Source organism: Theobroma cacao, chromosome 2, assembly GCF_053813885.1.
Source record: "Theobroma cacao isolate CCN51 chromosome 2, ASM5381388v1, whole genome shotgun sequence".
NCBI classification, from domain to species: Eukaryota; Viridiplantae; Streptophyta; class Magnoliopsida; order Malvales; family Malvaceae; genus Theobroma; species Theobroma cacao.
This window is the reverse complement of record NC_142640.1, coordinates 2,585,586-2,603,716: the sequence shown is the minus strand read 5'-3', so window position 1 is coordinate 2,603,716 and position 18,131 is coordinate 2,585,586. Positions and strand designations below refer to the sequence as shown.

General features: G+C 34.1%; 2 protein-coding genes and 1 pseudogene across 2 annotated transcripts; all 3 read right to left on the bottom strand.

The window, feature by feature from the left end:
* Positions 1–399: 399 nt before the first annotated feature.
* Positions 400–2,311, bottom strand: LOC18607443 (uncharacterized; annotated as a pseudogene).
* Positions 2,312–8,409: 6,098 nt separating this feature from the next.
* On the bottom strand, positions 8,410–11,444 carry LOC18607441 (uncharacterized). Its single transcript, XM_018114804.2, has 2 exons — positions 11,308–11,444; positions 8,410–10,714 (listed from the first exon to the last, which is right to left on the bottom strand). The coding sequence occupies exons 1-2, from the start codon at positions 11,318–11,320 to the stop codon at positions 8,613–8,615; spliced, it is 2,115 nt and encodes a 704-aa protein (XP_017970293.2). The 5' UTR covers positions 11,321–11,444; the 3' UTR covers positions 8,410–8,612.
* Positions 11,445–13,195: 1,751 nt separating this feature from the next.
* LOC108660790 (uncharacterized) lies at positions 13,196–15,314 on the bottom strand. The gene has a single exon (XM_018115169.2). The coding sequence runs from the start codon at positions 15,312–15,314 to the stop codon at positions 13,251–13,253; it is 2,064 nt and encodes a 687-aa protein (XP_017970658.2). The 3' UTR covers positions 13,196–13,250.
* Positions 15,315–18,131: the final 2,817 nt, after the last annotated feature.

The window sequence follows — 18,131 nt, the reverse complement described above, 5'->3', positions numbered from 1 at the left end:
TATGAAATTATTTAATATAATTTTTATGTGACTCCATGATAAGATATTGAATCTTGAATCTGCATAGGCCCAAAGCACTTTTTTCTAGTTATGGGGGCAAAAAGTTAGAAGCTCAGGGCCCAAATCATTTGAAAGGATTTAAATAAAGTGGGAGCAGCCTGCATTTGCTGCCACACAACCGTTAACAAGGACAAAAGCCTGGTAATGTGAAGACCCAAGATCATACAAGATAGAAATCGTCTTGGCTTGCTTTATTTTTTATTTTATTTACAAACATCTTATTGGAAAAATAGTACCTATGACATATGAAATTTTGAAATCCCACTTTAGAGACTCATTCATGTGGAAGAATAATTAAACAAATAAATAAATAAAATCAGGGTCATCAACAATTCTGGGCTACCTAAAAAGTGGTGGGAATGCTGGATTGAGCTCATCCTCATAATCAAGTGATTTACTTTTGCGGATCTGAGTGGTCAAACCAAGATGCGCCATAAGGAGGGCGACATGAGTAAGCAGCTCTCCACCGTGCCTCAATTGTTGAGCATGCTCTTTCCAAGAACAAAGACTAGCAGCATAAAGCATCATCCCCAACCACACCTTGCTAATCATTTCCCATTTCTCTTCATGATCCCAGCGCTCCTGTGCGACAACACTTTGCAATTTTTCTGCAAAACTACTCCCACCGTTTATCAAATCGAATCTATTACTTTTAGTGGGAGAACTTTGGCGCCCAAGCACCGATGATGTAAATCTCTTCCTGACTTCTATTTTTCTCATGTTTGTTGTCATATCCTCTGGAAAAAGATTTTTGGCTTGGCGGTAGTTTTCATTGTTTATCGCTTCACTGTACCCTTTAGGCAGCATCAATAGACGAACGAGTACGAGGTACATCATGTAATCAGACAAAGACTTGGCAATTTGGCAGAATGAACCGAGTTTACCTCTTCGAAATTTGTTAAGATCATCGTAGTAAACAAGCTCTGTAGCCAAATGCCAACGAATAATGCGTAACGAAAAATCAGTTGTGTCCTCTTCCAAGTCCTCAAAAAAAGGTGCATTTAATAACTTTTTGAGATCTTCAGGTCCGAAATCTTTCTCGTCCAACTTCCCACGTTCCTTTTTCAGATGATCATAGATGAATTGCTTCAATTCACAATCAACAGGCTTCCACTTGGTATGCCAATCCTTCTGTAAATGATTACCAGTGTCAATAATCCTTACAGCATCATATAACTTGATAGCGTTGGCCTCGACGTAATAATTTATTATATCATGTTGTGCCACTGATTTGATTGCCATCTTGGCTTCAACCAAATGCCACCTGGAAGCAACAACCTTGGAGTACATTTTTTGCACCGTGTTTTTAGGAACGGGCAACCAGATCATTGACCATATAGAGAGGAGGTGCATTATAAATGAATATGCGTCGAGAGAAATAGCTCCCAGCAACAGCAAATACGTAATCACAATATCGACTTTTGAATGCACACTCTTATCCACGATTGCTGAGAAAGCGATCAGTGACGACACAGCAGACAGAAAGCACAAGGCACGAAGACTTGAACTCACCTTTTGATGATTGCGATAAAGGGGCACCTTGGTGAAAAACAAGTCGTAAAGGTATTTCTGTTCAGTCCCTACCAATTTGAAGGCCTCTTCCGCAGATTTAGAATTGATGAAGAACATGTCATCATAAAATTTTGCTGAAAGCTCAACTGAGAGGCCAAGGAAGAGAGGCTTGAAAATAAGGAACGATGAATAAGCTTCGCGGAGCAACTTGAGCTCGGAAACATTTCCTTTGCGTTCGAAGCAATCGTTTATTTTAGACTCAAACAGCCTAAATCTGATAATATTGTTTTCCTCTGGACTAGCCTGTTCTCTTTGAGCCAAGGAATTCATGAGCTGCTTGTCGCTTGCAGATCTGAGAGCCCATATCCTTTCTCCGTACATCCAAACTCCAGTAAGGAATATTGGAACAGCCATAAGATTGAGGTCGGTGTCTGATCGAAACCTGACGTAGATATATACTGCCTCTAACACTTGGAAGACCATGCCAAGAAAGTGTCGGTGCCAAATCTCATTGTCTTCTAAAGAATAAGCTGTAATGTTATGAGGGCTGCCAAGATGCCACAAAAGGAAGTGGCGTCCAAAATGCAATAAGCTCATTTTTCAGCTCAACGTCGCCCCTATGAAGGTTGCTCAGCACAAGCGTTGCCATCCAATCTGCCAACAAATACACTAACCATACCATCGTTGCAACATAAGGCAATGCTTTCCCTATGTATTTTCGTCGAAGATCCCCAGACATGACGAGTACAAGCTAGAGGATAAGGCTGAATACAACCATCAAACGGAGCTCCCATTCACTCCAAAATTTTGTTGTGATTTCTGAACATATTCTCTTCAACGCCGATTCTTGATCTCCACGAAGATGTGAGAGAGAGCAACTGAAACTTAAAAAATGTTTTATATTTTTTTTTGAAAGTTAGAATAATTCATTAACAGGAGTAACCAATGGTTAAATTCCAATCATAAAAAAAAATGTTTTATATAATCAATGTTCTTATCAGAAATTCATTTAGCATGCGTGAATTTTTCAAGTTCCCAATAATAAAAGAAAGAATTAAAATTTTAAAGTAGGGGAGAAATTTTATTTTTCTTGAAAAAAATGGAAAGGGAAAGGAAAAGGTAGTCCAACCATTGCATTGCATTGCTCATAACCAAATGAAGACTTTCTTCGTTTCCCAAGATCTTTGGGAAGTCGTAGATGAAGGCTTTTCCCTGCATTTTTCTTTACATAATAACCTTAATAATGAAACAATTAAGCTATTAGGCTTATTAGGCTTTTTTTTTCTTCTTTTCCTAATTTTCTGCACTTTTCAGAAAATATGGAAGGCAATTCAGAACAAACTTTCTATGTTTGAAGCCTTCAAAAGAAGAAGGGGTCTGTATGTTGCTAGTGGTTTCAGGAATCATATGACTAGAACCAAGGAGAATTTTGTCTCCATGGATGAGAAAGACAAGTCGAAAGTGAAACTTGGAGATGGGAAGTAAAGCAGATATTCTTGTCCAAACCAAAAAAAGTAAGCAAAGCTTATCAAAGATGCCCTTTGTTGAAGAGTGAGCCTCGACTTGACGATCAGAAGGACATATTTCTGAAGTTAGTGATGTGAAAGAGCTGTTGCAGCATGAGGAAGAAGAGATCACGTGCCTCGACCACGTGATTCATTTAAGTTTTTTGCTATTTCATTTTATAAGTGTCAGTTTTTCAGTATACGTAATGTTTCTTACTAGGTACTTGGCTTTGTAGGCCACTAGATGATAGGTTATTAGTGTTCTGAAAAAGTGATCAATTATTTTCCATCATTTAATATTTTATAACTTTCTCTCCCTTATAAATATATATATTTATATATTTGATTAATGGAAAGGTGTGTGGCTTTGCATGGCTTCGTGAAATTCTTCTCCTATCTCACGTGTGTTGGCTTTCATTGACTCACTGTTTTTGTTTAACGAGATAACTCACTGAATTTATAAACTTTTTGGTTTTCTTTCACACCCTTTATGTCGCTTCATTGTCTCGAAATCTCTTGAGTGTTGGACAGCTTGTTCAAAAAGACTATGATCTGGAATTTCATGAGAAAAGGTGCATGATCGTTGATAAGAAACAGAACCAACCGGTGGCTATAGTCTATAGATCCAATGACTCCGAACAAAGTTTCCCAAGGAGGTTTCTATTGAAAAGGAGAAATGACAGAAAAAAAAAATCGAGACAAGTATTTTTTCTGGCTGTGGAGCTATTTTTACAGGTGGCAAACCGAAATAAACCGCAGCAAATGCTTTTCACCAAGCTGGAATGATGCTGGATACCGCATGGATCAAGGAAGCCCGAGGGAAGGAACAGCCTCTTAGCAGCAGTGAATTGGCACATGACTTAATGGGGTTAAAGGAGTACTCTAAGAACGGGGAACTGAAAGATTGATGGTACGTTTGGTTGGCGGAATAGACAGAAATGGAATAGAATAGTTATTATGTGGGAATAGAATGAGGTGGGAATAGAATAGAATAGTTATTACTTAGTTTAGTATGACAAAGGGAATAGAACATGAATAATTATTATGACTTATTGTAGTGTTTGATTGGTAACAATAATTTTGGAATAAGAAAGGAATATAAAATAAAAAGACAAAAACACCCTTTATTATTTATGTGACATTTTATTTTTATTAGATTTTTAAAATATTAATAATCTAGAATTTAATTAAAATATTAATAATAAATCATTTAAATATTAACATTTATTTAATTTAAATATTATTATGATTAATTTTTATTTTATTTTATTTTTAAAATATTCATAATTGATAATTTATTTAAAATATTAATAATTGATAATTTCAATATTAATATTTATTTATTTTTTAAAATATTAATATTTTATTTAATTTAAATATTATGATGATCAATTATTTTATTTTATTTTTGAAAATTAATAATTGATTATTTATTTAAAATATTAATAATAGATAATTTAAATATTAATATTTTATTTAATTTAAATTTTATTATGATTAATTTTTTATTTTATTTTTTAAATATTAATATTTTATTTAATTTAAATTTTATTATGATTAATTTTTTATTTTATTTTTTAAATATTAATAATTGGTAATTTATTTAAATATTAATAATTGATGATTTAATTATTAATATTGTTTATCTAATTTAAATGATATTATGTTTATTTATTTTTAATTTATTTTGTTTTTAAATAGGAATAATTTATAATTTATTTTATTAATAATTGATAATTTAAATATTAATATTAATATTTTATTTATAATTTAATATTAATATTTTATTAAAAATTGGAATCAAGTGAGAGAAAGAGGAGAGAGAGAAAAATAATATTTTATACTAATAAAGTTGTAAATTTTCAAACTTGTAAGGGGTATTTTTGTCTTTATTAATTTTTAAATTTATTCCTCAACCATGGAATAGCTAATACCATGGGGGAGGGTGGTATTAGCTATTCTTTGGTTTTAAAGGATTTTGAAGAATAGCCATTCCATAGGAATGGCTATTACTTGAATCATTTTCCAACCAAACAAAGGAATAAAAATTCCTTGGGAATAAAGGGGGAATGGCTTAGCCATTCCCCCAACCAAACATGCTATGAATGACTATCTAAGGAAGATTGAATCGTTCAATTCCCAGACCTATCTAAGGAAGATTCAATCTGTCAATTCCCTGCCCTGTTCCAGCTGATAGAGGTCCAACTCTTCTATATTTTACCGTGAACAGGGTTGGGAATTGAAAGATTGAATCTTCCTTAGATAGGCAGGGGAAGGGAAACATGTTGGGAAATTGCGGAATTATCTCTAAAGAATTGTCCAAGATCTAACCCAATCAATAGAATAAAGAAAGAAAGAAATCAAGCACACCCACAAGAACACAAGAATTTACGTGGTTCAGTCTTTTGATGACCTACGTCCACGGGCACAGTAACAGAGAAAAATCCACTAAGAGAAAAATCAAGAGATTACAAGAACAGTCTCAAACTCATAACCTTTATCCCACGTACACCTAAATCACTCTCTCTAAATCTAGGTGATAATTATTCTTTAACCCATAGGGTCCTTTTATAGTGCCAAATACAATAACCTTATTCTAATATAATTAAGAATCTTATCCTAATAGAATTAGGAATTATTATTCTAATCTAACTAGATTTAAAGACTATTTATAAAGTATACTAATTTAATTAGAATTAAACAATCTTAATTAAATCACAATTCAATACTATCCTAACAAAACACATGAACAGACAAGTGTCACAACGGAATCAAGCAAAGGTTACAGGATAAATGGTGGGTTCCGGACAGTACCTGGTGCCCACACACATACCGGGGCTCTGGTTAATACCTGCTCGCAAGTGGCTGAACGCATGGGGGTGAGAACAAGTCTGGAGGGATTACGGGTTAATCACAAATGCGATCCAAGGTGATCACAGTGGAGTACAGAGGGAACTGAAAGGGTAGCGATGGGGTTTTGACTGTACTCAGATCCTAAGGCTGAAAACAAGTCTTCTGCCTACACTTAGGCTAAAGACTTTGATACAAAATTATGTACCCCATTGTTACCACTAAATATTCAAGATTGTCAGAAATGAATAAAATAAATAGCAATTCAATTTTTTAAAATTAGTTTAACATTTAAGAAATGATACAATAAAACTCACTTGTAAATGTCATTATTGTCGCTGCTGATATCTATACACAGCAAAATTGTCACCAAGATCAGGCACGATGCTGAAAAAGCAGATTGAGCCACTACTTTTGACCTCAACCTGTGGCCCTAGCAGGATGAAGGAAGGGAAATATTGGACAAACGATCAAGCTCTTCCTCGTCACCGACGCTGGAGAAAACCTGGTCAGAAGTTGGATTTCGGTGGGTCTCGCTTCTGCTTTTGCTGATCTAGGTAGTGACGCTCCTGGTTCGTTTTGCTTCTGTCCCAGGAAAGTGGGTTGGTGCTGATTGCCATTTTGAAGGGGTCACTTCATCCCTCGTCCAGTTCTTCTCAAATGGTTGCTCGGCTCTATCTCGTCTTTGATCAAAAGGGATGAATCCAGTCTTTGATGAGAATGTAAGGGCAGCAGGGGATTTTCCTCTTGTAATGAGAGCTTCATGAAAAATATGGAGGGTCAACTGATTAAGAAGGCCAACGCTTGTGCCTCTATCCAAGTTTTTGGTTTTTTCTGTGTGCCAACTGGTAAGGATGACAGGTGTTTCCTTGGATCCTGATAAGGATATGGATGTTTTTTTACTTTCGGTTTTACTGTTTTTTGGATAGGGAGTGTTTCGACTGCTTGTTAGTGTACAGCTTAAACTCTTTTGCTTAGGGGCTGCTACTTTTGTTCCGAGGATGATACCATCTAGTTTTGAGTTGCTTCGATTGGGTTGTTGTCACAGTTCCAAGTACTGTATGTTAGCTTCTATGCCAAAAGGAGTCTTTTACTATATAAAGTTCAAGACTCAACATGGCATTCTAGCTCTTCTATCAATAAAACACCAACTTTAAAAAAAAAAGCACTTCCTGAACAGGAAGCAATGTATACATATAAATGGAACACAACGTGGATCATGCAAGTCCCCTGGAAGAGTATTAAAGATGGAAAGAAAATTCTATTCTTGAGGAAACAAAAGAAGCAAGGCTGGTTTCCGACATTCCTCATCTTTAGTGTAAATCACAATAGAATATAGCATAAGTAAAGACCATTGTGCAGTACACTAGTGACTAGTGACTGGTGACTGGTACCTACTCATCCAAAACGCATGCAAATGGGAAGGTACGTAGTAAATAGCAAATTATATCTTAGGCAACAACTTGGTAGCAAAAACTGCTTGAATATAACATTTTTTTTACATTATCTCATAAACTTCTTTCTGTACATCTTAAGTTTAAATTATAGTTAATGATGTCAATAGGATACCTTGTGATTCGGTATCCTGCATTGCTCGACCTCATTAAATAAGATTAGAACACTCTATAATAGAGTTTGAGTAGTAAAACTACTATATATTATTCATAATCCGATTAGAAATAATGAATTTTAATATTAAATTTTAATTATATATATTACTTTTTATTTATAAGGCTTTTATAGTTAATGTAATATTTACAAAAATTCATTTAATTATTTTAAATATGATTTTAAATTTTAATTTATTTTTTATAAGCTAACTTTATTTATATTAATTTAATTTTCATTAATAATATACATAAAAATTAAATTTTAATTTAGTTTAATTGAAAATTAAATGATTTGAAATATTTAACGACTAGTGTTTAGAATATTTAGGTATGGGTTCAAGTAACAATTTCAAATTTTAATTGAATATATCTAGGGTTCAGATATCTTAGTAAATAATAAGATTCGAGATAAGGAACTTAAAATACAACGGGTATTCTATCCATTTACATCCTTTATTTGAGCTCAAGATCAATTCAAATTTCAGCCATTATAGTGTCCCCTTTGAGGACTGCTTGAACATAAAAATTGTTAGCCACAAAACTCATGTAAGCTTTTACATTGATTGTACTTAGCCTTGGAAGTGAATAAGTACTTAAATTGGTGTTGAAGAAATGGATCAATCGCACCATAGTAAAAATGTTTCATGCAAACTTTTAACATTCTTATTATGTAAACATGTTTTCTGTGTACATTATTTCTACAATTTTTTCTGCAATTATTACTTTATAACAGAGACTTGAATTATTGGATTTTAAGTTATCAACGGTGGTTGGGAAATTTCGATAAAAGTTAAATTATACATATATATATATATATATATATCAAGAATTAGTTTTAAAAATGGAAAACAAAAGAAAAAACTGAAATTCAAATCAAATTTAAGTTTACAACTTTTTATTTTTTAATAAAGTGCTGAAATTCGATTGTGATTGAATAACTTTTTGAAGCAAAAACAAATCGAAAGAAACTGCTTAAGGTACCCCCATTATAAAGGAGAAAAAGAAATGCCATGAATTACATTGATGGTTAGTAAAAGAGTAGAAGAAGAAGACAAAAGAAAGAGTATAGTGCCGGTCAAATAGGCTCAGGAAATGGCGTTGCGTCACACTGATCATCATGAGATTTTTCCAATCTGTGGACTTGGGTACTTAAACCATGATGTGCCATAAGAAGAGAAACGTGAGTGAGCAGCTCTCCACCGTGCCTCAATTGCTGCGCATGCTCCTCCCATGTACAACGACTAGCAGCATAAACCAGCATCTCCATCCATACATCATTAATCATTTTCCACTTCTCCTCATCATCCCACCTATTATATCTTACCAAATCTTGCAATTGTTTGCCAAACTTGATCCCATCGAGTAGCGCTCCTATTTCATTTGACTGAAAGCCAGAATGCAAAGATATTAGTGCCGAAACAAATTCCTTCATGGACGCTTTCAAGCGTTTTTCCGCTGTCGTCTGAGCAAAAAACCTCTGGGTTTGGAGGTATGTTTCTTTGTTTACCGTCTCACTAAACCCATTAGGCAGCATCGATGGACGCACCAGTACAAGGTACATCATGTAATCAGACAAAGATTTCCCAATCCGGAGAATTGAATCGCATCTACTTCCTCGATGCTTGTAAAGATCGTCGTAGTAAACAAGTCCGGTGGCAATATGCCAAACAACGATGCGACGGGTGAAATCTGTCGATTCCAATTTCCACTCATCTTCGAGATGAAAACCTTTCTCCTTAATTACACTATCACCTTTCTCGCTTAACAACTTCTCGAGATACTCGACTTGAAAGCCCTCATTTTCGAACTTGGTACGCTTCTCTTTGAGGTGACCATAGATGAATTGTTTCAAGTCACTGTCTACTGGCTTCCATTTGGCATGCCCAAACTTCTGCAAAAGGTCGCCAGTGTCGATGAGCTTAATGACAGGAGTCAACCGGCTTGCCTTGGCCTTGACGCAATAATCTATCAGATCATGTTGTGCCATTTTGTTGATTCCCTTCCATGACACAATTGAACGTAACCTTTTTTTAACAAGCCCATGGTACAATTTGTGCCGCTTGTCTCGAGGAACGGCGTACCTCAACATTGTCCACTTAGACCCAAAGTGCATAAAAAATGAATAGATCTCCAGATAAATAGCTCCTGACAGCAGCAAGTAGGTCACGACAGTGTCAACTGTGGAATGCTCGATCTTATGAAGGAGAGCTGAGAAAACAATCAGTACAGAGACAACAGATAAAGAGCAGAGGCCGCGAAGAATCAAGCCTGAACGGTGTCGTCTATATCGTATGGGATTCTTGGTGAAAAGCAAATCATAAAGGAAACTTAGCTCAATCTCCACAAAATTGAAGGCTTCATCTGGAGATTTAGAATCCAGGAAGACCATTTCATCATGAAACTTATGCGAAATCTGGAATGGGAGATCTGCAAAGAGAGGCTTGAAAATATCAAATGATAAATTCGCCTCCCGAAGAAATTTCACCTCAGATGGAATGCTTCGATCTTCAATAGAAGCTCTCTTCCCTGGAAGATCAAACAGGCCTGTTCTGATCATTTCATTCTCCTTACCAACAACATGGCTTTCATTTCCACTTATAGACGTTGAGCTTGAGTAAAAGAAATTTATGAGCTGTTTTTTGCTTGCACATCTGAGTGCCCATATCCTTTCTCCATACTTGATAACTCCAGCAATGAATAATGGAAGAGCCAAAGCATTCAGTACAGTGTTTGACCGAAACCTGACGTAGATGTAGATCGCCTCTCCGACCTGGAACATCATCCCGAAAAAGTGTCTTAACCACAACTCATTGTCTTCTATAGAGTAAGCTGTGATATTGTACGGGCTGCCCAGGTGCCATAAAAGAAAGGGCGTCCAGAACACGATAAATCCATTTTCCAGTTCCGTACGGCCCCTAAGAAGGGTACTCAGAACAAGAGTTGCCATCCAATCTGCTGATAAATATATTAACCACGCACTGATTGAAATGGCTGGCACGAATTTTCCCCTGTATTTCTTCCGTTTCCTCGCAAAATAGACGAGAAGAAACTGGAGAATAAGACTCACAACAACCATGGAACGAAGCTCCCATTCACTCCAAAATCTTTTTGCAATTTCTGTGAATATTTTCTTGAACACCGATTCCTTGATCTCAACATAGAGGAGAGAGAGGGCAACTGAAAATTCAAAATAATATAATTATGTATATGCATAGTTAACTCTTGAATGTTCAATCTAATATTGGTTTATCTCTTGTTGAACCAATGAAATATAACAGGTTGAAACATGACTTGACGACGATTTCTTTCGTTTAAAAAGAAACATTCCTTGTATTTTTCTTTAAAATTAATAAAATACGTCATTCAAAGTTGACAGCGTATTATTTTTAAAATTTTACTAGACAAAATTAATGACTTAACCCTTTATTAGAATAGAATTTATCCATCACCTGTTAATTAAGGACAAAAATATATTTGAAGTGTTAATTGAAAAATATAATCACAGAGTGTCGTGTGAAAATTAAATATTGAAACTAGAAGAGAATTAGGTGAAATTTATCCAAAAAGAGGTGTAAAAAAAAGGTTTAGACAAGTAGCTAAGTTAATTAAATACACCCTTTATATCAAAGAGAGAATGAATTCAATGCTAGTGAGAATTATTTTTTACAAAAAATAATTGAAAAAAGAACTAGCTAGCTAAATAACTTGACTTCACTCATTTGGCTCTTAATTATCAGATATATAAATCAAGATAACAAAGTAATGCTTACTTGTAAGTAGCATAACTGCTGCCTCTGCTAGCTTTGCAACCAAATAAACCAGTATCTGGTCTAATGAACATAATATAGAAAACAACTACTGGGAAATTTCATGGAATCGGAGTTAGTGGAAACTAAGGAAAAATCCTCCACGATGAATTAAACCCTTGCGCCTTTCTTTAAGATATAGAGGCCAGAAATCGTGCCAAACGTGACGTGAATATTATTTGTGCGTAGCTAAGTCCTAGAAGCAAAGCAAAGAACTTCCACTGGGGACAATAACAGTGATTTTTTTTTTTTATTCTTGGAGAAAAAGAAAATTCTTTCTGCTTTATAGAGAACATAGCATTACACTGATCATTCACCGTTGCACAGTACACGTCCGCAGTTCATGCGGAACACGTTGCATATAGTATCAATTAATATTGCTTTAGGTCTAGATTGCACCTTAAATTATTCCAAATGAAGGAGATGTATGTAGGTTTTGCTTCCCATCTATAAAAGCTAGAGAGGGGAATCAAGCGAAGTAGCTGGAAATTGGTGTCCCAAGAAGGGTATTAAGTACATAAAGCAATGGATAGACGACAACTTTCAATGGAACCTATTTTTTTAATTACGAAAAATGAGTATAAACCTTGATAGTTCTAGCTTAGTTAAAAAGGGAGAGAAGGTTCGTGGTTCAAAGCTCCAATTCCGTGCATTCTTGTTTTAATGATGTATGCTTGAACTTGATCATATTTTCCAAGTATAAATACGTTTACAATTTTACATGTGGCAGGGGTTGAATTTGATCCATTTTATAATGTAACTCACTTTCTCAATCTATAGACCCATTTTTCTTCTACCCAAATATCATATCCACACAAAAAGTAAAAATCCCAAAAACAAGGGACACAAAAGTAACTATCAACTATCTAAACAAATCATTCATAAAGTCTAATTTTAGAAGAAAAAAATTAACAATGGGGCGTTTATGGTGTATATATATATATATATCCTTTGAAAATCTTTTTGCATTCTAAAAAATTAAGAAATTGAATTATTATGATGCAATGCTTAAATAGGCTCTTAAACTATTTAAAAAAATTCAAACAAATTATTATTCTTTTATTGTGTTCAATCAAGTCCCTATATTTTTATTTTGTGTCAAATAAGCCCTTATAACTAATGATTAATTAATTATCATTAATCAAAATACCACTTATCATTTTATATCCACATGACACTGATATGATATTGATGTAAAGAGTGAAAAATATCACATAATTATATTATTATACTAAATTAATATGTCATATCATCATTAATTATAATATGTCAATATATTACATCATTATCAATTATGATATATTAACGTGTCATGTCAACGCCACGTAATATGAAATGAAAAATGACATTTTAACTAAATTAATCATTAGTCAAAAAAACTTTTTGACTCAAAATAAAAATATAAAAGCTTATTTGATTCAAAATAAAAATATAAAAACTTAATTGAACACAATAAAAGTATAAGAGTATGTGATATTAAAAAATTTATTTGATATATCTTTGAGATTCATCGCATGTAAACCTTTAGCACACAAACAATAGAATGAATAAAACCTTAAAGGACAGTGACATTGATACACGCTTCGAACCTATTTATGTATTTTCCAATTCGGTGATAGAACACCTAGATGTGTGTGTGTGTGTGAATCTCCATCATTGGAAAATAGAACTATAAGGCAAATTTTTGTAATATTGAAAAATACATATAAGGAAATTGGTTTCTTTCCACATAAGGAAACTTTAGGTCTTTTTTGGTACCTGAATTTATGGATATAAAGATTTATATCATCATTGTAATTAGGATATCTATTATTTGAACCAAAAAAAAAAGAATTTATAAGTTTACAGATGATATATAAATTTAGAAGTAAAACTTGTTTACAAAGTCTCCTGTGAAATTTTTTTGTTTAGAACAGACTGGGCAATCCAGACTCGTCTTCTCTCTCATAAATCAGAATTTTTGTACTTAAGCCAAGATGTGCCATGAGAAGGGCGACATGAGTGAGCAACTCTCCACCGTGCCTTAATTGTTGAGCATGATCCTTCCATGAACAACGACTGGCAGCATAAGTCAGATTTCTCATCCATAACTTACCGATCGTCTCCCATTTTTTTTCATGATCCCAGCGTTCGTCGCTTACCAAATTTTGCAGACGCTGGGCAATTTCAGACCCTTTCAACAGTAGTACCCTGTTCTTTTGAACTTCTGATTCAAAAAGTGTCGACGTTGTATAATCATGCCTATAGTGAATCAACGCTTCCACGATTTTCTTCTTCAATTCACTTGAATTTTCACCCACACGAGGGTGAATTTTCTCTACAAATTTGTTGTTTGCTAGATTTATTATTTCCCCAAGCCCTTTAGGCAACATCGTTGGACGCAAGAGTACAAGGTAGGCCATGTAATCAGATAAAGTCTTGCTGATTTTGCAATATGAACCCAGCATGCCTCTTCGATGATTGTAAAGATCATCGTAGTAAACAAGGCTAGTAGCAATATGGCAAAGGAAGATGTAGCGGGCAAAATCATTTCGATGGCCGTCCCAATCATTATCATCAACAGCATACTTTTTAAATACATCATCGATATCCTTATCCAACACGCTGGAGAGAAGAGAATCTCGGTTTTCCGTACAGTTCCGCAGTTGATCATGATACTCGTTGCGTTTCTCTAGTAGTTGTTCATAAATGAAAGTCCTCAAATTAGAATCCACCGACTCCCATACAGTGTACTTGTGCTTTTGCAGAAGGTTGCTGGTGTCAATAAGCCTTATAAACCGAATAAACTTGTTATCAGCGGCGACCTCAACATAATAAGATATCAGATCGTGTTGTGCCACTCTTCTTATTGCACTCCTCGAGTTGATTGAACTCAGCCTAAGAGCAACAAGCTTGGAGTACAACTTATTTTCTGGAGGAACACTGCCTAACTGTGCAATCGTCCATTTAGAGAGAGCATGCGAAATAAATAGACAAATATCAAGAGAAATAGCTCCCACCAGCAACATGTAGGTTATGGCAACGTCAATTTTCCAAAACTTTTTCTTATCAACAAATGCTGAGAAAGCAATCAATGAAGAAACTGTGGAAAGAAAGCAGAAACCATGAAGACATAAACTTACTTTGAAGCCTTGGTGATGTATGGGCATCTTGGTGAAGAACAAGTCGTAAAGGAAACTTAGTTCAATTCCTACCAATGCGAATGCCTCTTCCGCAGGCATATCCTTTTTCGATTGCCCTTCTTCATCTGCATATTCAGACTTCAAGTCGACCACCTCATCGTAGGCTTTTTTCTCAATCCAGAAAGGGAGGTCCGTGAAGAGGGGCTTCAAAATAATGGAAGACAAATATGCTTGGCGGAGAATTCGGACCTCTTTGTTTTTCCTTGCAGGTTGAACCATTTGTTGCCTTGCTCTATCTTCATCATTTAGGGAGCACGATGAATTTATCAATTGCTTTTCGCTCGCACATCTGAGAGCCCATATCCTTTCTCCAGCCTTGAAAACTCCAGCAATGAAGATTGGAATAGCCAGACAATTGAAGGTAGAACTTGATCGAAAACTTATTTGGATATAAATCGCCATCCCAACCTGGGTGACTAGCCCAAAAAACTGTCTCAACCACATATCGTTGTCTTCCAAAGAGTAGGCTGTAATGTTATGCGGGCTGCCCAAATGCCACAAAATGAATGGAGACCAGAATACGATGAACCAATTTTTCAGCTTGGTACCGCCCTTTAGGAGGCTAGTTAACACAAGATTTGCTACTGAAGTTGCTGACTGGTATGTTATCCAAGCACTGATAGCAACCGCTGCTAAATGATTTCCCTGGTATTTTTGTCGCTTCTTCCCACAGTAAACGAGACAAATCTGGAGAGCAAGGCTCACTATAACCATCAACCGGAGCTCCCATTCGCTCCAGAGTTGAATTGCAATTTGCGAAAAAAATTTCATCATGACTGACTGCTTCATCTCCACAAACATCCAAGACAGAGCAACTGCAAATTTTGGAAATGCTTACATGAATTGTTGTTTGATAAATTGGACATGTATATTATACCCGAGATCTGGAAATGATTTAGCGGATAACTTTGCCAAATTGAGGTGGAAAGAGTCAATGACCTGCTGCAAGTTTTTCTTTAATTGTCACGTTTTTGTTTTGATTTAGCTTTGGGTTATGGCTGCCTTTTCTATATATATGCAGAACTTTGATTCGTGTGTGCAGGGGGAGATAATGTGGTTGTGGAAGTCTCCAAGCTGCTGGTGGGTTGGCTCTTGGGATCACTTTAGAATGGGTGGTAGGCAAGTGGTTAATGGGCTCCTCTTATCTAGGAGTGAATTCATGTTGTCTGAAACGTATGCTAGTGTTAGCAACAGATGGAAACAGGCATGGTTGTGTTCCCTAGTCTTACTAACTTTTTGTATGATTTAGGTTAGCGATATGCGAAATAGGTGTAGGTTTAGAGGGGAATGAAAAGGTGAAAATATATTGTATAGAAGGGTTAGTTACTGGTGCTTCGCTTACCAGTTCGTGAACAGAGGGTTAAGACTGGTTTCTCAGCAATCTTGAACTCTCTTTTGAATGTACAATAAACCTTGTATAAATTAATACTCTTTATACCATGAAAATTTATTAATTAATCGAAATATTATTTAATCAATAGATTAATAAATACATTAATTCAAAAAATTAATTTATTTAGGTATTTTTTATTTTTTTCAAAACATTGAACTTAATACATGTATTGTATATTGTGATTATATGAATATAATTACCTAATTAACGAATTGTAAATTATCATTATTTTTATTTTATGTATTTATTTAATAAAAATAAGTTCATGAATGCAATTAATATTATTAAATTGAAGTCATGAATCGATCTATTTTTGCAACAAATTAAAATTACATTCAATGTATATTTAATTAATATAATTCATAAACATTAAGTCAAGTAAAAACATTTATAAAAAAAAGCATACAATATTACAAATGGTAAAACTAAACACAATGACTTCTCGTATCAAATGTGTAAAGAAATCAACAATATGAATGAAATGTATATAGCATTGTGTGAATACAGTATAAAAAATTCAAATTGCCCCTAAAAACAACAATCACATTTTATAATTTTTTTCTTATAATATGAAAACACTATGTAAGAGTTTCTTAATGCACTAAGAAAAGTTAGAAATAAGGTCCAAGAAGACATCAATTTCAAGAAGAAACAACTAACATTAGAGTCATATTTTATAATGCTTGCTAATTAAGTTATGTATATATATAATTTTAATGTATAAAAAATTATTAATTTATATATTAAGTGGGACCTATGAGTTTTTTTTTAAATGTATTATTTTATAAATTTAACGAATTATTAATTTACCATATTAGCCTAAGTCGGAACCGATCAAAAATATTATTTAATCAAAATTATTAATTTATTGAGTATTAATTAATTGAAGTTTTACTGTACATGGATACCTCTCTTATATGAATGAAATCTAATTTTCCAAAAAAAATTAAAAGGATTTTAATTGGATTTCATAAAGATTTAAAGATTAACTAAATAATGGTATAGAAGGATTCTAATCAATATAATTAATATTTATATAAACTTATGTATGGATAACAGAAATATTTGTGAGATTAAAATTAATTTGAGGGAAAACAACACTTCATATAAAGTAAAAGAAAACCTGTATAACACAACATAGCATCACACCCAACATCTTTATTATGAAAATTTTATTGTGGAGAATAAGGATCATTAACTAATTAATATTAGGGAATACAACACAGCAAAATCAGATAATTAAGTGGAAATTAAGAATTTATTGTATGTTACCACAGAGATATTTGAGGGTATAATCACATTTAATTAATTAATTAATTAATACTTACTTGTAGTTATCATCACTGCTTGCTTTACTGCGAGCTTTGCACCACGCAAGACCTGATGAAGCCAATTATAGTGAAGCTGCACCTGAAGCAATTGGTGAAAATATTTCAAATCATTTTATCTCTTTATAGATCGACCTTAATGAGAAGTGAAAACCAAGTTGTTTTCATGCTAGAGAAGAACATTAACCAAATTTCCATGGCTGTGTTCTTGTGAAGCAGGCATGTGATACTTTTGTGGGGAGCGCAGTGGGTGGTTATTCTGACAGGTTGCTTTTGATAATAGAATTGTTGTGGGTGGGTATATGAATGTTTTGCTTATGTTGGTGTCTGCGTGTCTGTGTACAAGTTTGTTTGTGCCAAAGGGAGTAAGTGTGGCTCTGTTTCTGGATAATCAAACTGATTGCAATATTCTTATAGGTGTATGTCCTAATATTGGGTATGGCATCGAAGCCATTGTTCCTACAATGCTGTGATTTCAGGAAGACCAAAACATAGTCTCCTGGTGTGAGCTGAAATTTATCAAAGAAATTCGTCTTTGCTTTGGAAGAAAAAAAAAACATCGACCTTAATTTTCATGACTAACCATGTTACATACTTTCTAGCACTAGCAAACATAAGCAACAAAGAAATCGGCCTAGAGTGAATTTCTTTTTCTTTCTTTTTCGCCTTTTTATAAAGCTTAAGATGTATTTTCATACTGTTTAAGTTCGAATAATATAGCTTAGAAAATTTTCTAGGAATTGGAGATAGAAATGGTAAACTCTATAAACAATTAATTAACCCTAAGAACAAGTAATAGGGATGACATGAGGAGCTTACAAGTTCCCAAATAAAGTAAAGAATTCCCTCCAAACTATAAGAGAAAAAGTAAGAACTGGCCAAACA

What these genes read in the sequence shown, in the direction of transcription:
- LOC108660790 (XM_018115169.2), bottom strand. Translation starts at nt 15,314, where the DNA reads ATGAAGCAGTCAGTCATGATGAAATTTTTTTCGCAAATTGCAATTCAA.